The sequence below is a fragment of the Harpia harpyja genome, chromosome 3, assembly GCF_026419915.1.
Source record: "Harpia harpyja isolate bHarHar1 chromosome 3, bHarHar1 primary haplotype, whole genome shotgun sequence".
Lineage (NCBI taxonomy): Eukaryota > Metazoa > Chordata > Aves > Accipitriformes > Accipitridae > Harpia > Harpia harpyja.
The window spans coordinates 10456615-10472552 of NC_068942.1; the positions used below are offsets into that span (position 1 = coordinate 10456615).

Genomic DNA, 15938 nt, shown 5'->3' on the forward strand with positions numbered 1-15938 from the left:
ACTGTGAGGAAAACTATTGCAAGGACTGTTCTTGATTTGGAAGAAAAAAATACAGTTGTTAAAAAGTAACTCTGGTACAGATTCATTTCTTAACTAAAAAGTATTTTCTGAAATGAGAATTTTTGAGTTGTTTTTCAAAAAGTTAATTGTAAGAGTTGGAAAAAAAAAAAAGATGTTTTTTCTCAGCAGTTAGGGATGGATAAATGCCCATCAAATATCTTTGTGTTGTTGGACTTGCTTTGAACCAGTTTCACTGTAGGCTTGTGTGGATTGGTGAATGAATTTAGTTGGATAATGCACCAGTTATTGTACAATGCTGATGTGTTTGCTGAACTTTGTGTACTTTTTGACTTATACCTGTGCTGCTGAATTGAGACTCATAATTATAAAGCTGTGCTGAAACAGGTGCTTGTAGATTGTGATGTGCTTCATAGTTAAGTACATGTATCTGTGAAAGCTTGTCATTTCATCCAATTTTTGAGTTGATTTAGGTCTACATTAAATAAATTATCCTGTTTTAGGGCACTGGGTATTCATAATGTGTTACAAAGCTGCTGGAAAGAATAAAAGTCTCTATCCTGAGTCTTTTACAGTAACTCGAACAGAACAAGATGTTGAAAACAGTTCAAAACCCCCAAAGAATAATAGCTGTGAATGCAGGGATAATGTTAATGAACACTTTCTCTTGTAGTCTCATCTCTGAGAGAAAAGAAGCTGTAGGAGCTATTCTGCTTGGAACATGGATCTTCCTTCTTGAAGTGTAAGAACAGAAAAACCTACTGTAGGAATGGAAAAAAATGAGCTGCTGCATTTTTTTGTCTAGGAAAAAAATACTGATATGAAATGGATAAAAGCTGTTCAGTTTACTTTCATTGTGATAGAAATCCATATAAAGTGTGGTGGGTTTTTTTTTTTTGTTGGTTGGTCTCCATCCCCCCCAGCTATATGTTGTCCTGTTGCCCACCAACCTTTTTCCCCTGCACCCTCCCCTCTCAAATGTTTCTGTTTCTGAGATGTAGCTAAAGTTTTCTTGAAGAACACTAGGCTAATACAAAGAAAAACTTAAACAAATCTGGTTAAAGGATGCTATTCCCTGCTAATCTTTGAAGATGCCATGCCTCTAGGAAGTAGCATAGATAGTTTGAGATCTCCCGTTCTATTCCAAACTTTGTGTTGAGGCTGGGCAAAGTACAGAAATACTTAAAAAATACAGCTTACTAGGTGACTATTAAAAGGGAGAATAGAATATAATGGTGATACTTAATACTATTTTGTTAATTTTTTTACTATATTGCTATTTTGAAGCAGTAGGGTTTTTTGTATGCTACTGTAGATGGGTAATACTTGGCACCCGTGTTCAAAACCTCAATAGAAATCCTGAAAAAGTTCTCCTGTAAAGGTTTACTGTATTAGAAGCCATACTTCTCTGTATATCTGCTCATTATACTGGATATCTCTATGTAGTAGTGTAAATAGGAAGGTTTCTTTGTAATTTTTTGGTGCATTTTTCATCTGTAGATCTTGAGGCTGTCTTCAGAGATCCATATTAATCCCCTGCTTTAAGATGGAAGTAGAGGAACTGAGGCTATAAAGTTTATTTGGCTCTTTAAGGACAAACAGTGAGTCTGCAATTTGGATATGACTCAAGCCAATGTAGAGAATGCAGGCAGCATTTCTTCTGTTTTATCTGTAATGGAGTAATAAGCACTTGCACCTTACGGCAGCTGCGGGAGAGGAAGTGCACCTAACACTGTTGCTCCCACTGTGGGGTAAAATTCTTCTGTGCTGCTTGTAATCCTCTGGTGAGACAAGATTGGTTGGAGTGGGTTAACTGTGACCCCTGTCCTTGCTCACAGCTCATTGAAATCTTACTAACCTTACCTCAAAAGTATTTCACAGCGTTTTGGTATTTTGTGGTACAGGGTAGAGGTACAGGATGCTGGTAAAGGACAGGATGAAAACACAGGATGCCATACTCATTGCTAACGCTAATGTGGTGGATGAGCATGGGTGTGAAAACTTGGTATCGTGAATATAAGCATTTTATGCCTATATGTGTGTGTGCTTATCCTCTCCTGTTAATACAACCTTTGAGCATTGTGTCAGGAAGTGGGAGGAGAGTCAGTGAAACTCAGTTATGTGTTTAAGAACTGTTATTACATATAAATTGAAATTTTTTGAGGTATTGAGAGATTGAGTGTACTATGGTTAACTTAAATAATTTCAAGTTCAGAAAAATACAGCTTATTAGGTGACTATTAAAAGGGAGAATAGAATATAATGGTGATACTTCATACTATTTTAATTTTTTACTATATTGCTGTTTTGAAGCAGTAGGGGTTTTTGCAGAAACATTTGAAGAAAGGGCAAACATCATGAGATGTCATTAGTAATGCCTAGCAATTATCTCTAAAAATACTTTTCAAAACAAAGCATTTGGACAGTTATCTAAACTACTCTGTTATTTGGAAAAAAGGCATGTCTTTTCATGGAATTTTTTTGAAGTATTGTAATCTTATTATAAGCATTGTAGCCTCCTAGCAGTAAAATAAGATTAATAATCCTGTATTAGAGATTAATTGAGTAGCTTCAAGACTGTCCAGAACACTTAATTCTGAAAAGCTTTTTGTTGCAAGATCAAGATCAAGCTATTAAAGAACTTTATCTCTCATTACATGTACATGAAAATACAGCTGTTTCTATTTTTTTTTTTTTTTTAAATTCAACTTTTGTTATGGAAGCTTATGAAAACAGCGTTGTAAAAGTTTTATTATATACCTTGTTGTTCATTTTCTACTTGCTGCAAGGATATCTTGACTAGTGATGTAGATGACACTGAACTACCGGGATGTACAGGCTGTGTATTAGAGGATTCAAGTTAGCACTGTTTAACCTGATACATTCAAGGGTAAAGTGTGATGGTTCAGTTATGGTTTCATAGGCAGCTAAACAGTTCTTGCGGGAGGAGCAGGAATTTGAGAGGAGCAAGGTAAATGATGAGGAATGGGATCAACAGCGATTCCAAAGTGAGGATTTGGGGGTGGGTTTTTTGGGGGGTGACTTTTTTGGGGGGGTTTTTTTTTTTTGTTCTTCAAATTCATGGCTGTGAAGAAGGGTGCAGATCTGCAGCAATTTGAACAAGTCTAGACTGGGGCTGTTGCTGTGTCCTTTCACCCTGAGGTGCTTCCTTCTCCCACTGAGGGATTTGTAGTCCTTTCCCTCAGTTGTTAGCAAGGACCTGACACAGATGTGCCTGCATTTCATGGTGAGGGAGGTCATGCTGGTTGGACCGTTATCAAGAGTAGGGAGAAACCCAAAATAGGTACTTCATTTCTTTCCTGACCAAAAAGATTCATTTCTGCACCAGTTTTTAAATAAGGGTACAGCTGAGAAGATGGAAGAGGTGTTTTGAGATTTTCACTTAATATTTCCCTTGTACAGAAAATTACTTGCAAACATTCTAAATATATATCTGCTGGAGGTAATGCATTTTAGATTCAAAAGATGCCTTTATCTTGGTTGGCTGGCTGAGCTATTTGAAACTAGGATATTTGCTAGCATTGTGACTTCTGCAAAGGCTTACCAATAAAGTTTCAAATAGCAATTTTTTTTTGGAGAAACAAGAGAGTGCGTATACTGTGTCAGGTCAGATGTCTTCTTTACATGATATTACAAAAGCGTATGCCTTAATGAGGGAATAACGGGGCAAGCATAAATGGTGCTTCCTTTGCATAGTCTCCCAGTTTCCAATGGTTTTCAGTTCAGTGACTTTTAGCGTAGCGTCTGTACCATCCTATGGCAAGGAGTTCACCAGCTCTGCTGCCCACACTGCAAATAATCACCTTTGTTTTGCATCTGCTTCTGATTTTATTTGACAATCCTTATTTGCTCTACTGGAAGAGGCAGCAAATATTCAATCCTGGCTATCGCTCATGTTTTTTACAGCCTTCCGTTACCTCTCCTTACACTTTTCTCTCTCCCAGCTGAAAGATTTATAGCTTATATTTTGGACATAAATCTTCTCATATGTTCGATGGCCCTTGTTCATCTTAATTGAATGTTTTCTAGTTGCCCTTCTTTGAGAGGTGGGGACTAGGACTGTACATCATACTCAAGGTTGTACATACCTTAAGCTTATGTGGTGGAATAATGTTCTCTTCCTTCCCTCACAGGAATGCTCTAAACATCTGCTTTGCTTTTTATAACTACTAAGCATTCAGCTGAGGTTTTCATAGAACAGTTTCTCACAACATCACGATTACATTTCTGAGAGGTAATGGTCAGCCCTTACATATATAAAATTAGGATAGTCCCCATTGCTCTTCACATTTTCATACTGCCATGCTGTAGGCCACTTGCTTGATCTTTACAATTCTTCAGGATACCCTTGCCCTTGTTACCCAAATAAGTTAATATCGTCCAGAAGCTTTATTTTCCTGCTCACCCCTTTACCCAGGTTACTTATTAATGAAATGCAAGTATCATAGTTTCAACATAGACTCCTGCAGAACTGCTGGCGATTTTCTTCTGCTGTGAGAATTGGCTATTCACTCCATCTTCTAGTCACATATTTTTGCAATAGACGGTTGTCCTGAAAGACTTCTAATAGGAACCTTTCAAAAGCCTTTTGGAAACCACAGACTGTATCAGTAGGATCTCCTCTTCCATATGTTTACTTCCTTTAGAGGATGCAAGTTTGTAAAGCTCACCTTCCCTTTATAAAAGCCCCACTGATGATAAATGGATGTATGGTACTTATCCCTGTGTCTGCTAATTTTGTGTCCTTTATTATAGTTTCTTCAAGGTGTGCATCAGAACAATGCTGAATACAGGCATTTTTAGTGATTGGTGGTATGCTAAGTGACTTTTGTCTACATTTGTTTTGGATTGAATGTGTTCTGGTTTCCTTACCCTACCAAATTGATAAAATAAAGCTAATAATTAAGGATGTGTAAGTCTTGGAGCCCAGCATTGTTGATTTAATCTAAAATTGTTAACCTTGACTCATGTGGCTGTCGTTCCATATTAAAATGGCCAGTTTTCTGATTCCTCTCAGATTCCATTAAAGTTTTGCTGATGCACCTGTAGGTCTAGCTCTACTGTAAATCTGATAATTTAGGTGATGTAGCTTAAAAGTTACTATAGTTAGTCCCACTGACAGTTTTGTCAGCACAAATGAGACCGTATACTAATAGGAAGGAGAAGGTTTGGAAATGGCTTGATTAGGAGTAATGTAATGTGGAACTGTGCCCTGAGACCAGCAAGGCTGACTAAACGGAAAGTCCAAGTAAGTAAACTCTGAAAAGAAGTTAACTTTCAAGATGTTGAATCATCTTATGTTACTATTTATTAAACTTGTTAGTAACAAATGTTATCTTTTGGTCAGCAAATGTGTGGAACAGTGTGTGAATGAAAAGTTGGGTTACTTCTTGTCCCTTTTACGCTTGATCTAGTTGCTGCAAAACATGCTCTAGAAAAGCAGAAGCGTTATTAAGGCCTTTCACAGGACTTCCTGCAGTTTATGAACTGCTTGCAGTTTTAATAGTTAACAATATGTTACTCAAAAGACGTGGCATTTTTTGGTTATTTCTATGAATATTTACTAGACAGAAAAAAATCTCTTTGAAAATAACTAGGGTCAGATTATTCAGCTATAAACATTTTAGTGAAGAGGCTAACTTAGACATGACCTCTTTATAGATAAACTTGGGGTAATGAGGACAATTCTTATGATAATAGACATTAAAATTAGGAAGCATCTATTCAGATAATTTAATTCTTCACTGATATGGTCAGTTCAAAGTCCTGAAATGTGCTTTCCAGTTTAAAAAAAAAAGTAATCTTAACTGAAACACTAGTGGTCATTTGAAGGCTTTTGGATTTAAGCAACTGTATTTTAGAATGCTTTTAAATCAATTTAATTTGCTTCATGCCTCATAATTTGGGGTTTTACACTAGAAGTCAATCCTATTATAATAAGGTTTGAAATTATTTAGTACTTCAGAGGAGTTGCTGACTTTGTGAGTTACTATGAGTTTGAATCCTGCCTCTTAGTTGCTGGGGAAGATGGGTTACTGCTTTAAAGTATTGTTATCAGTGTTTGTCAGTGGTTTCTTTTGAAAGTAAGTGTAGGGTTTTTTCCTAATCCTGTGATATTTAAATTATTCCCAGATACCATGCTATATCCATGTAGAGTCTATTTTACAATAATTACCAAGGAAAATGTCAATAGAGTTAAGCAAAAATGGCCTAGTAAGGCAATAGGGTAGCATTTTCATACTTGTATTTATCACCTGTTATCTGAGAAATGATTCTGTGATTAAAAAAGTAAATTTTCAGAGCGCCCCAGTTCAAGTCCTCAGTAAATAAATTGTCCATGCAATTGTTTAATTTCTGTGATTGTTTAAGTACGAAAAAGTCCAAGACTTCACCTTTTGCATATGTATGTGTATACATTGCATATATGTATACATATACATAGCTGTTGAAAGGAAACAGGAACCTATTTAGTGCACAGTTTAGAGGGTTAAAACTGTAGAACTGAATAAAAAAGAGCAAAATCAGAAACTCTCAAGAGCAGTGTTTCAGCTGAGCTTGTTACCCTCAGTTTTAACAGAACAGGTTTAATGCTTAGAGCCACGGTATGCTTGGGTCATAACCTTTACTCAAGACTTGCATCCTATATGTATTACTTGCATCTCTTGATGCATTCAAGTTTCGAAGACAGGGGTAGAGGGAGGATAACATGCTGCAAATAAGTTTTTGAAAGTCTGTCTTTAAAGTGGTCTTGGCATTTCCTAGGCTGCAGAACTCTGTGTTCATTGCTGAAAGAAGTCCTTTTCTTTTGAAACCAAGCAGCATTCTCCTTTGGGTGAATTGTCTGCATCTGGTGGGCAGAATGTTTCATATGCACCTCCTCTTATTTCTTTTTCTGACAGAGTCCACTGGAGCTGTATTTTAGACTTGCTGCCTTTGCTTTTCTTAGTAGTTTGAAGGCAGAAAGACGCAGGAGGCTAGGATGTAGCTCTGTTCTTTCCTACTGCTTGAGGTAGAATGATGGAAAACCACTGGCTTCCATTTATTCTGGAAATTAGGTTTTTTTTGTTAGTTTTTGGTTGTCCTAAAAAATTTAGTCTAAGATCTTTATAAACTTTTATAATTTTTAGATACTAGTACTGATGCCAATAGTCTTATATTGTGGTGTTTCTTCCTAAAACTGACCTGTGTTTGTTGCAGCTGAAACAAGATTCTGGTGATTAAAACTTTTTTTTTCTACATAATTCCAGGTGTACCTCTTTCCCTTCCCTCTCTTCCAGAGTTACCTGTGTCCAATAAATGTGTAATCTTGTCTTTTTCATCAGGAGGATATAAAAAATGAAAAAGAATCTCCCTTAGGTTTTCTTTTGGAACACTTGTTGGAGCTTCTAGAACCTGAAACAAAAAGGTTAAGGTCTAGGTAGGGATCATTTGTCAAGCATTCCTAAGGATAAAATGGATCCTTCTGTTTTTCAGAAACAAATATATAAGACTTCTGAAGCACTTTCAATAGTAGAACAGTGAAGACCACGTCTGCTTCATTGTCAGAAAGGAATAGGGCAGAAGTAATTTCTGAAGTAACTGCTAGGTTAGGTTACCCTACACGGGTTACTAAAAATGAAACAAAACTCATGCAGTGCTGTTGTATTTGTATTGCTTTATGGTGTTCACTGCAAAATGACTTGAATCCCAGATCTTGTTTTTGATGTCTTGGTGTAGCCCAGTTATCTGGTGCCCTTCTCATTGCCCGCAGAAGTGGTTCGTTCTTTCTGTGGTATTGTTTTTTAACATGTTTTGTGAAGTCATGCCAGCATGTGTCACAAATTCTTCTGGCAATAGAAGTGCTTGTGTTCCTGAGCTGCCTGGCAGTGCCCATGTTGTCAGCATCCTTTGTGTTCCTCATGTGCTGATAGAAGCATGTCTGCTTTGCTAGTCATCACTAATACTGCCGAGGTGGTGATCGGAGAGTAGTAAAACAATACGCAGTTGCTGCATTTTATAAAGGCCTTAGTTTTTGAAGACAATATTTGTATGAGAAGCCAAAGGCTTTGCGTTCTTATGATGAAGGGGCAGGAGAGAAGTGCAGAAAGGCAGTGTGTGTGCGAGTAAGTAACGTATGAGTATGGGTGAACATCAAAACCAAACTTAAGTCAGACATGGCTGAGTTGTAGGCCACAGGTTGTATGCAATCTATGGAAACAGCGAATCCAACCCGTGATCAGGTTCCTTCTGTGTTTGTGTGCCCTGCGTTCCTCACCCATTGTGTGATGGGTGAATGAACAGATGTTGAGACAGACATGAGAAAATTTTTGTTGCCCTATGAGCGTGATCAAACACTAGAACAGGTTGCTTGGAGAGACTGTGGGGTCTCTGTCCTTGAAGATATTCAAAGGCTTACAGCCAGAGCCCTGAGCAACCTGCTTTGTTGACCCACCTCTGAGCAGCAGGGTTGGATTAGATGATCTCCAGAGGACTCTTCCAACCTCAAATGTTCAGCTGTTCTGTGATACCCAAGAACTGTGTGGTCTGGTTTACCCACCCAGAAAAAGCAGACACCTCTGGCTTACTCATCCTAAAATCGCTATCTCTAAAGACCTGGATATTGAAGAGGCATATGCAAGTTCTGACAAAGAGGATTCAATTGTTTACTTAAGTATTCTGTACTGATACCTGTATTGTTGCCTGGAATACAAAGGAGGAAAACCTTCAGTCACCAAATAAAAGAAATAAAGATCAAAGGTTTTTTTTTTTCTCCTTTTTTAATAATTGCTTTGAGCTTGTCGTTCAGATGTTGCATACCTCTTTGGATTCAACATAAAGTTGACTGTAGCTCAAACTTACAGATCAGTCAGTGATCTTTAGTCATTCTCTAGTTAAGGTATGTAGCCAAATGGACAGCTACCTTTAAGGAAGTAAAATTCTAAAATACTTGCTAATTACTTTATTTTCATCCAAAAGTAATAAGCAGATTAGTGTACAAATGAACTTTTTTCCAATTTAGTTATTAATAGCCTAGCTGTGCTAGGGTTTTGATTTTGTTTTCATTTGTCTAAAAGCTTTAGACAATGTTGGATTAAAATACCTACTAGTATCACTGGAGGACCTGACTAGCTCTTTCTGAATAATTGAAAGAGATGGCACTCAGGTTTCCTTTTGTACCAGCAATTGTTTTATTTCTTGAGAACTTGAAGAGTGTATAAGATGTAGTTTTGGCTGGATATTCATGTACATTTGTTAAGATATAATAGGCACTTGTGAGAACCCTGTGAAAGTAAGAGTTGTATTGATGAAAAATTATTTGTGAATCTCAGGAACTTTCGATGCATCCAGAACAATTTGGGGGGGAATGGAGGAAGCATAGGATGCTTCCCCAGGTTATTTACAGAAATGAACTGGCAGTCTGCACCCTCATCTGAGAGGGGTGCTTTAACAATACCTTGATGCATGGATTATTGTTAGCAAGATTAATTCAAAAGCCTGTGGATGCATTATGCCTTTGCTTTTCAAGGCTGTTTAATACCTATTTTAAAAACCATAGGAGAGATTCACTATTGTTAAGGGTTTTACCCATGAAATGAGAAGTCATTTTGACTAGAGGAAAAGCATTTTCCCCAGCCACCACCAGGATGGTGTCTGAAGTTCTCTTATGCTTTAATGGAGAGCCATGATCTGGAGTGAGAAGAAACAGAACTCTTATCTGCTTTTCAGACTCTGAACCTCTTTCCTTGACAGAGCAAGGATTCCAGATCTAAAATTCAAAGAAGGTACAATTCCTATTTCACTGCAAAGCTTTACCCTGAGCAGCATGTAATGTATTTACTCTTGTGTGCTTGGGGTCTGCAGGATATTGCAGGGACAGTGTGCCAGTTCTGTGGCACAGCAAATCCGCTTGTGTGAAAAGAAGCTCCTTGGGAGATGAAGGCAAAGCAAAAAAGGACCTGATTTATCCATAGCTTGCTCATTAGGAATACACTGCTGCTTTTGTTAAGCACAGTAATTATCTGGTATTCCAGCTCTTGATAACCTTCCCCCCACACCCACACCAATTTCTTCCTAACAAGATAAGTATTTTCTTTGGTGCAATCACATATGTTGTCAGTAAATAAACAGGAAGCCTGTTTTTCCTGGATACAGCAGGAATATAGCTTTCTTACTCAGGGTGATGTTTTGCCAGTGGCTTTCTGCCTAAGCTGGGAGTGATGCTGTCTGTACTCCTTTTTCCCAAGTAGCTACCTGTTTTTTAATTCCACAAGTTAATATGTGTTAATGATGAAATGTGACAGAGGAAGTGCCTCAGGATGGCTCTGAATAATTTGAATAGTCTGGACTTTAGCCTCAATTTGGGAAGGATTTGACTCTCTCTTTATGTTCTGGACAGATAACTATAAACAATCATTCATCTTTTTTAGTGCCCTGTTTTGTTTTGGGGTTGTTAATCAAATGAGACCATTGCCATCCCAAGATCAGAAAGAAATTAATGAGGTGCTTTTCCGTTGATATGTTTTAATCAACTGTAATCAGATTTGATCCAGAGTTGTTCAGATGCATGTGTAAAAAATGCAATGGCTGCTTAGCATCATGTCTTAATTTGGTATTTGTCTGAAGAGCTCCCCCTGTGCAGCATAGCTGTTCCAGGACATCATTGCCAGGGACTCCTTAGCTGACTTAGGTGTGTGCTGTTTGCCTATCCAAAGGGCTTAATTTTTGCTCACACCACTTGCCTTGTTTTTTTTTTTTTTTTTCTTGGTGCTATTGTCAGACTGTTCACAAAATGTGACTTCTGTAGCTGTTAGTGGAAGGCTGTTCCAAAACCTCAGTTCTCTGGTTATTATAAACCACCTTTAGTTTCTATTATCAGTTTCCCCTGTGGTCAGTTTTTATTTGGCTTTATGGCAACTCTTTAGTTTACCTTGCACAACTATTTTTCTTTTCTCCATGGTGCCTTCCTCTACGGGCCTTTTGGAAGCTTTTTGGCATGATAAGGTGAAGGATATTGGCTGTTCTTGCAGGCAGGATGCAGAGGGGGGAAATGAGAGGGTCATCTGGTACTTGCGGGGCTGGACAGTAGACAGGTTTGAGAACTGGGGCACTGTGTCATAGGGTGGCACAGATTTTTAAAGACAAGGCACAGCAGCTTGTTAAAAACAGCCTAGTAAAACCACTAAAAGGAGTCATATCCTGTTAGGCTTAGTTTTACAGGATTAAGTAAACAAAGTTCTCTTAGTCACCTTCTGTTTCTCCAAGAGCACTGGTAATCCGTTTTCATGTTAGTTTTAGGTATTTCTGCAAGCAGTGTAGTCAGTTAAGGCAGTTACCAAAACAGCACTGCCTCTTGTTTGTGCTGCAGAAATGTCTGTGGGGCTGTGATACAGATTGGATCAGGTAGCTGGTCAGGGTCAGTGTGGTTGAACCAAACAGTTGGCTTCATCTTGCTTCAGCACTGCACAACTGAATTTATTGACTATTTGAAATGAGTGATTTATGCTTAACATAAGCATATGTCTTCTATGAGGCTTGTGATGCCTGGTTTGTTCAAGTATCATCCATCAGTGATGTTTTCATAAAAGCATCATGCTATGGCTCATAGTTATCCAGTGACTGTTTAAAATCCCCCAGAACATTTTCTTCCCTATTTCTGTAGCAGAGCTTTTTAGTCCTCATAACTTAATTGTCTGTCTAGTCTTTTAATGCCATCAGCTTTTTTTGAAATGCCAGTTATGTGTGCTGGTAATGTCTCTTAGTTTTGCATTAAAAATTATAGTTTAATTTTAGGTAACAATTAGCTCACTTCTATTTGTGGTGGATCTGGTTCTGAACCAATAGAGATCTCCCACAACTTTTGTCTTAAAAGAAAAGAAAAAAAATGGTAAAGAGAAAATGCCAAATTAATTTGCATTCTACCAGTAGGGAATCAGTGTTGCATTTTAACTCTGTTTTCATTGTCTTCTGAATTTTTCATTCACGGTGCTTTCTAAAGCCTTATACAAGTGAAACTAAGTGGGCAGATGCTTAATGAAATCTTAGTCATATCCTTTTTGTTTAGAAAGTTTCATGTCTAGTACCTGTTTTATGTATGTGAACAATCTTTGCAGATCAGGAGAACCGCAAAATACTTGTGTGGTTTATCGGTTGCACAAAATTGTGAGACGTTTGGAAGCTTATTTTGAAGTCCTGCAAGAGTTAGATCAGATGCAAGGGATTGAATTTTCCTCCCTTATCTCCATCTCTCCCTCTTTGGGGGTGATGGGACTTCTAATCTTCTCAAGGAATCCTATCAAGCTGTTAAATGTCATACTGAGTTTTGGGGAAGATATACTTAATAGAATTAAGCAGTTCAGAATAAGCCGATAGACTTTTTCTGGTTCTGGTACCTTGTCTCTGCAACCTTTAAAATTTGTCTGCTTTACTAGTTGTGCATGGCCAGTTGTCATCTGTGTTACCACTGTCCATTTCTGCCAAATCAACCAGAGTTTAAAATGCCATCCTGTGGTCACATCTGATCTGGGTTAAATCTGAACTCGTGGTGCACAATATTGGCATTTATGGTCATGTTTCTCTGGCCTTGATAGATTGGTGACTGCAAATTGAAGTTCTAGTTTCATCTGAATTAGGTGCTTGCTTAGAAATTCAAGTAGATCACTGAGCACCATATCCTACCTCCCAATATCTTCAGAATGACTAAGCAGAGGTTGTCACTGTATTCCACAATCACCTTTTAGAAATTTGCTGAAGAAAAATGTTTCCTTGTATCATAACTGCTGTTGTAGTTAAGATGAGGGCATCACCTTGTTAAAAGAGCAAAGTTGAGATTTAACACTTTTTAGGATGTGATTGACATGTGCTTTGGATCAAAGTTGTTAATATAATTCCTGCATTTAGATAATTCACAAATTTCTTTTAAATTGGCAAATGTAGTCACTTGTTTCACCAGCAATATCTAAATGCATTGAGGCAGGATGAATTTTTTTCTCTTAATTATTTCTCCTTTAGTCTGAAAAGGGCCAAAGTGGTCTTATGCAGGTAGGGTAATTACAGTGACCTCCTCACTTAAGTGTTGTAGGTCAGGCTGCATAGTCTATGGATAGACAAGTTACTTAAACAGGATTGGAGTCACTTTATAACATACAGTTTCAGTGCTTACAGAAATTCTGTGCAGGCTATTTGCTTTCCACCATACTTTTCTTAGCATAAAAGGCGACTTTGACCAAGACTTAAGTTGGTCTTGATTAACTCTGAAATACAAGTAAAACTCTCTTAACAGAGACAGCTTCCATGCATTGTCATGGTGATGTTGACAGTATAAATACAATTTCCTTCTAGCCCCAATCCTGTCCTGAAAGGACATGGGAGGAAATCTTCTTGACTAGTTTGTCGTTAATGCATCTACTTCCTTGCCAAGGGCCCATATTACTGAGCTATGTGGCTTACAAATAAGTATTATCTTACTCTTCCTTCCTTTTCCCCTTCAACAGGAAAAACCTAAACGAAGGCAACTTACAAAAAGCAGATGTCTCAAAGAGGAGGAAAATGCATCCTATTTTGAATTGAGCAAGTAGCTGTTACTCTAGCTGTACTCTTTAGTTATATACAAATACCATTTTGCAAGTGGGTTAGGTTTTCTGGGGGTTTTGTTTATTTGTTTTTTCCTGCACACAGTAGCTGACATTGAAATGAGAGGCTTGTTGGAGTTGAGTATAAAATGGCAGAAGTAAAGTTTACAGGTGCACATTAGCCAGGCAAAGGCTGGATTCACAAGTGATGGTTGCTACGTGGCACATGGAACATAGACTCGATTCCTTTTAGGTAGCCGAGAATAATCTGACCAATTTCTTAAGTTTATGGATGTGTAGTGTCACTTAAATGGATAAAAACATTCTTTCTTCCAATATTGCTGGACCTTTTGTAATTCCTCCAACTGACCTTGTACTACCTACTCCAAGATGAAGTAAGCATGTTTGTCATTCTGCTTTTTGTCAGGTTGGTTAATCACAATATTTCTCTTTGTTTTTATAGAGCAAATTCGATTAAAGAATATAAGAAATGTATATGGAAGATGCTTGTGGTATCGTTTGCGACTGTTAAAACCACAACAAAACATAATTCCTACAGTAAAGTACGTATGTTTCATTTGCATGACTTTCCATTAAAGCAATTCCTACATTTTTATTTAAAAAAAATATTTTTTTTTTAATCAAAGCAGCTGGAATTAGTTATATAATAATGGCTTTTGTGTCACAGAAGAGACATTTGCAATCTGCTGTATTTGAATAATTAATAGTTAATCATTATTATCTAGTAGGGCTTGAAATCAAGATGGATGCTGTTTGTCCTTTATAAAATATCTGCTAAGTGAAACCAGTGAACCTCAGCACTAATAAATAAGTAAACAATGCATTTATTTGTTGCAAAAAAATAATCATCCTTCACCAAAATTAGTGGTGCTAGTGATGTCTTTTGATTTAAATATTTAATATGTAAACATATATATTCAAATATACAACAGTAATAATGTGTATGTTCGAAGTTGATGGTTTTATATCCTTCAGTTCTTTGTTTATTACTCCCACCCTCAAAATATTTCACTGTCTGTTATGCATTTGTTTCAGCTTTTTGTTTTTTTAACATTGACATTTTCTAGGTTCAGGTTTTAGTCATCCTTTAAAAATAGGAAATACTATTGTATACCTGCTGAGGACAGACAGTTAAGGAATGGAAAGAGTCTTTGTTGATAGTGGCTTGCCTTTGTTTAAAAAAGAAAAAAAAGGAGAAAAGAAATTAATTAGAAGTCAGGGCAGCTGTCTCATCTGTGTCAAAGGTGGTGTTATAAATGAAATACCTGCTTTAAAATGGCTTTAATGTTTCTCACCGTTTTAATATTGTTTCTTGAAGACTGATATCAAATGGCTTCTTATGTTATTTGTAGAATTATGCTAGAGCTAGTGGATTTGTACATTTAAAAAACTCTTTCTTCCAAACAGGAAAATAGTCCTCCTTGCTGGCTGGGCATTATTTTTGTTTCTTGCATACAAAGTTTCCAAAACGGACCGAGAGTATCAAGAATACAACCCTTATGAGGTTTTACATTTGGATCCTGTAAGTAGTAGCATCTTTCAGTAGTCTGTACTACTATAACTGTATATTTTATGTCTAGATGTCAAATTTAAGATTTTTTTTTTTTTTTAAACAAAATGAGTTAACTTTAGCGAATGTATCTAGTGGTTTTGTTATTTTTTGGCATCTGAAAGTTGCTGCTGCATATTGTAAAGTCAGTTGTTAGATATTCTTTGCCTATCTCTGTACTAATTATAACTTTTGTATCTAACTCCTTCAAAATTATAATGACTTTTTAATATAGTGAGGTGGGGTTGAATCTTACTCTGATATTGCTTTCCTTGCTTAGTACGGGAAAACAGATGTTCTGCTTTGTATACGCTCTGAAAATCTTCTCAATAGCCATATTTAGGGATGCTGCTGAATAAACTGTATAAACGAGAGTGTGGATTCATTTGATTTACAGTTGTTGTACAGCAATATTTCTCTTGTAAATGAAAGGTTTCACTAAAGAGTGTTGCTGAGGCACATTTTGATGTAGTAAAGGTCACCTTGAATATCAATTGCATCAGCGAATGCAAACAACAAATTCTAAATAGTGATACCAGCCAATTGGTTTATTAAACTGGGGGGGGGAGGGGGAGAAGATGTAGTGTTTATCTAGAAAGCAGATGCAGTGCTTTATTTGTATTGAAGGTCTAATTGAAAACGGATATAAAAAGTTATATATCCCGAGGAGACAAACAGACATCTCTTAAACTCTTATTTAGTCTTGTCAAACTCTTTTCTTCATCTTATCCACAATACTTTGAGCAAATACTCTGTTTATGTTATTTCCTGATACAAAGCTC

The 15938-nt window shown here is 37.0% G+C and overlaps 1 protein-coding gene across 1 annotated transcript in view; it reads left to right on the forward strand.

Moving 5' to 3' along the window:
• SEC63 (SEC63 homolog, protein translocation regulator) overlaps positions 1-15938 on the forward strand; it is a 62000-nt gene that overhangs the window by 4529 nt on the left and 41533 nt on the right. The window contains exons 2-3 of the mRNA XM_052781378.1: positions 14050-14149; positions 15015-15129. Of these exons, the coding sequence (XP_052637338.1) occupies positions 14050-14149; positions 15015-15129 (215 nt within the window). The remainder of the gene's footprint in view (positions 1-14049; positions 14150-15014; positions 15130-15938) is intronic.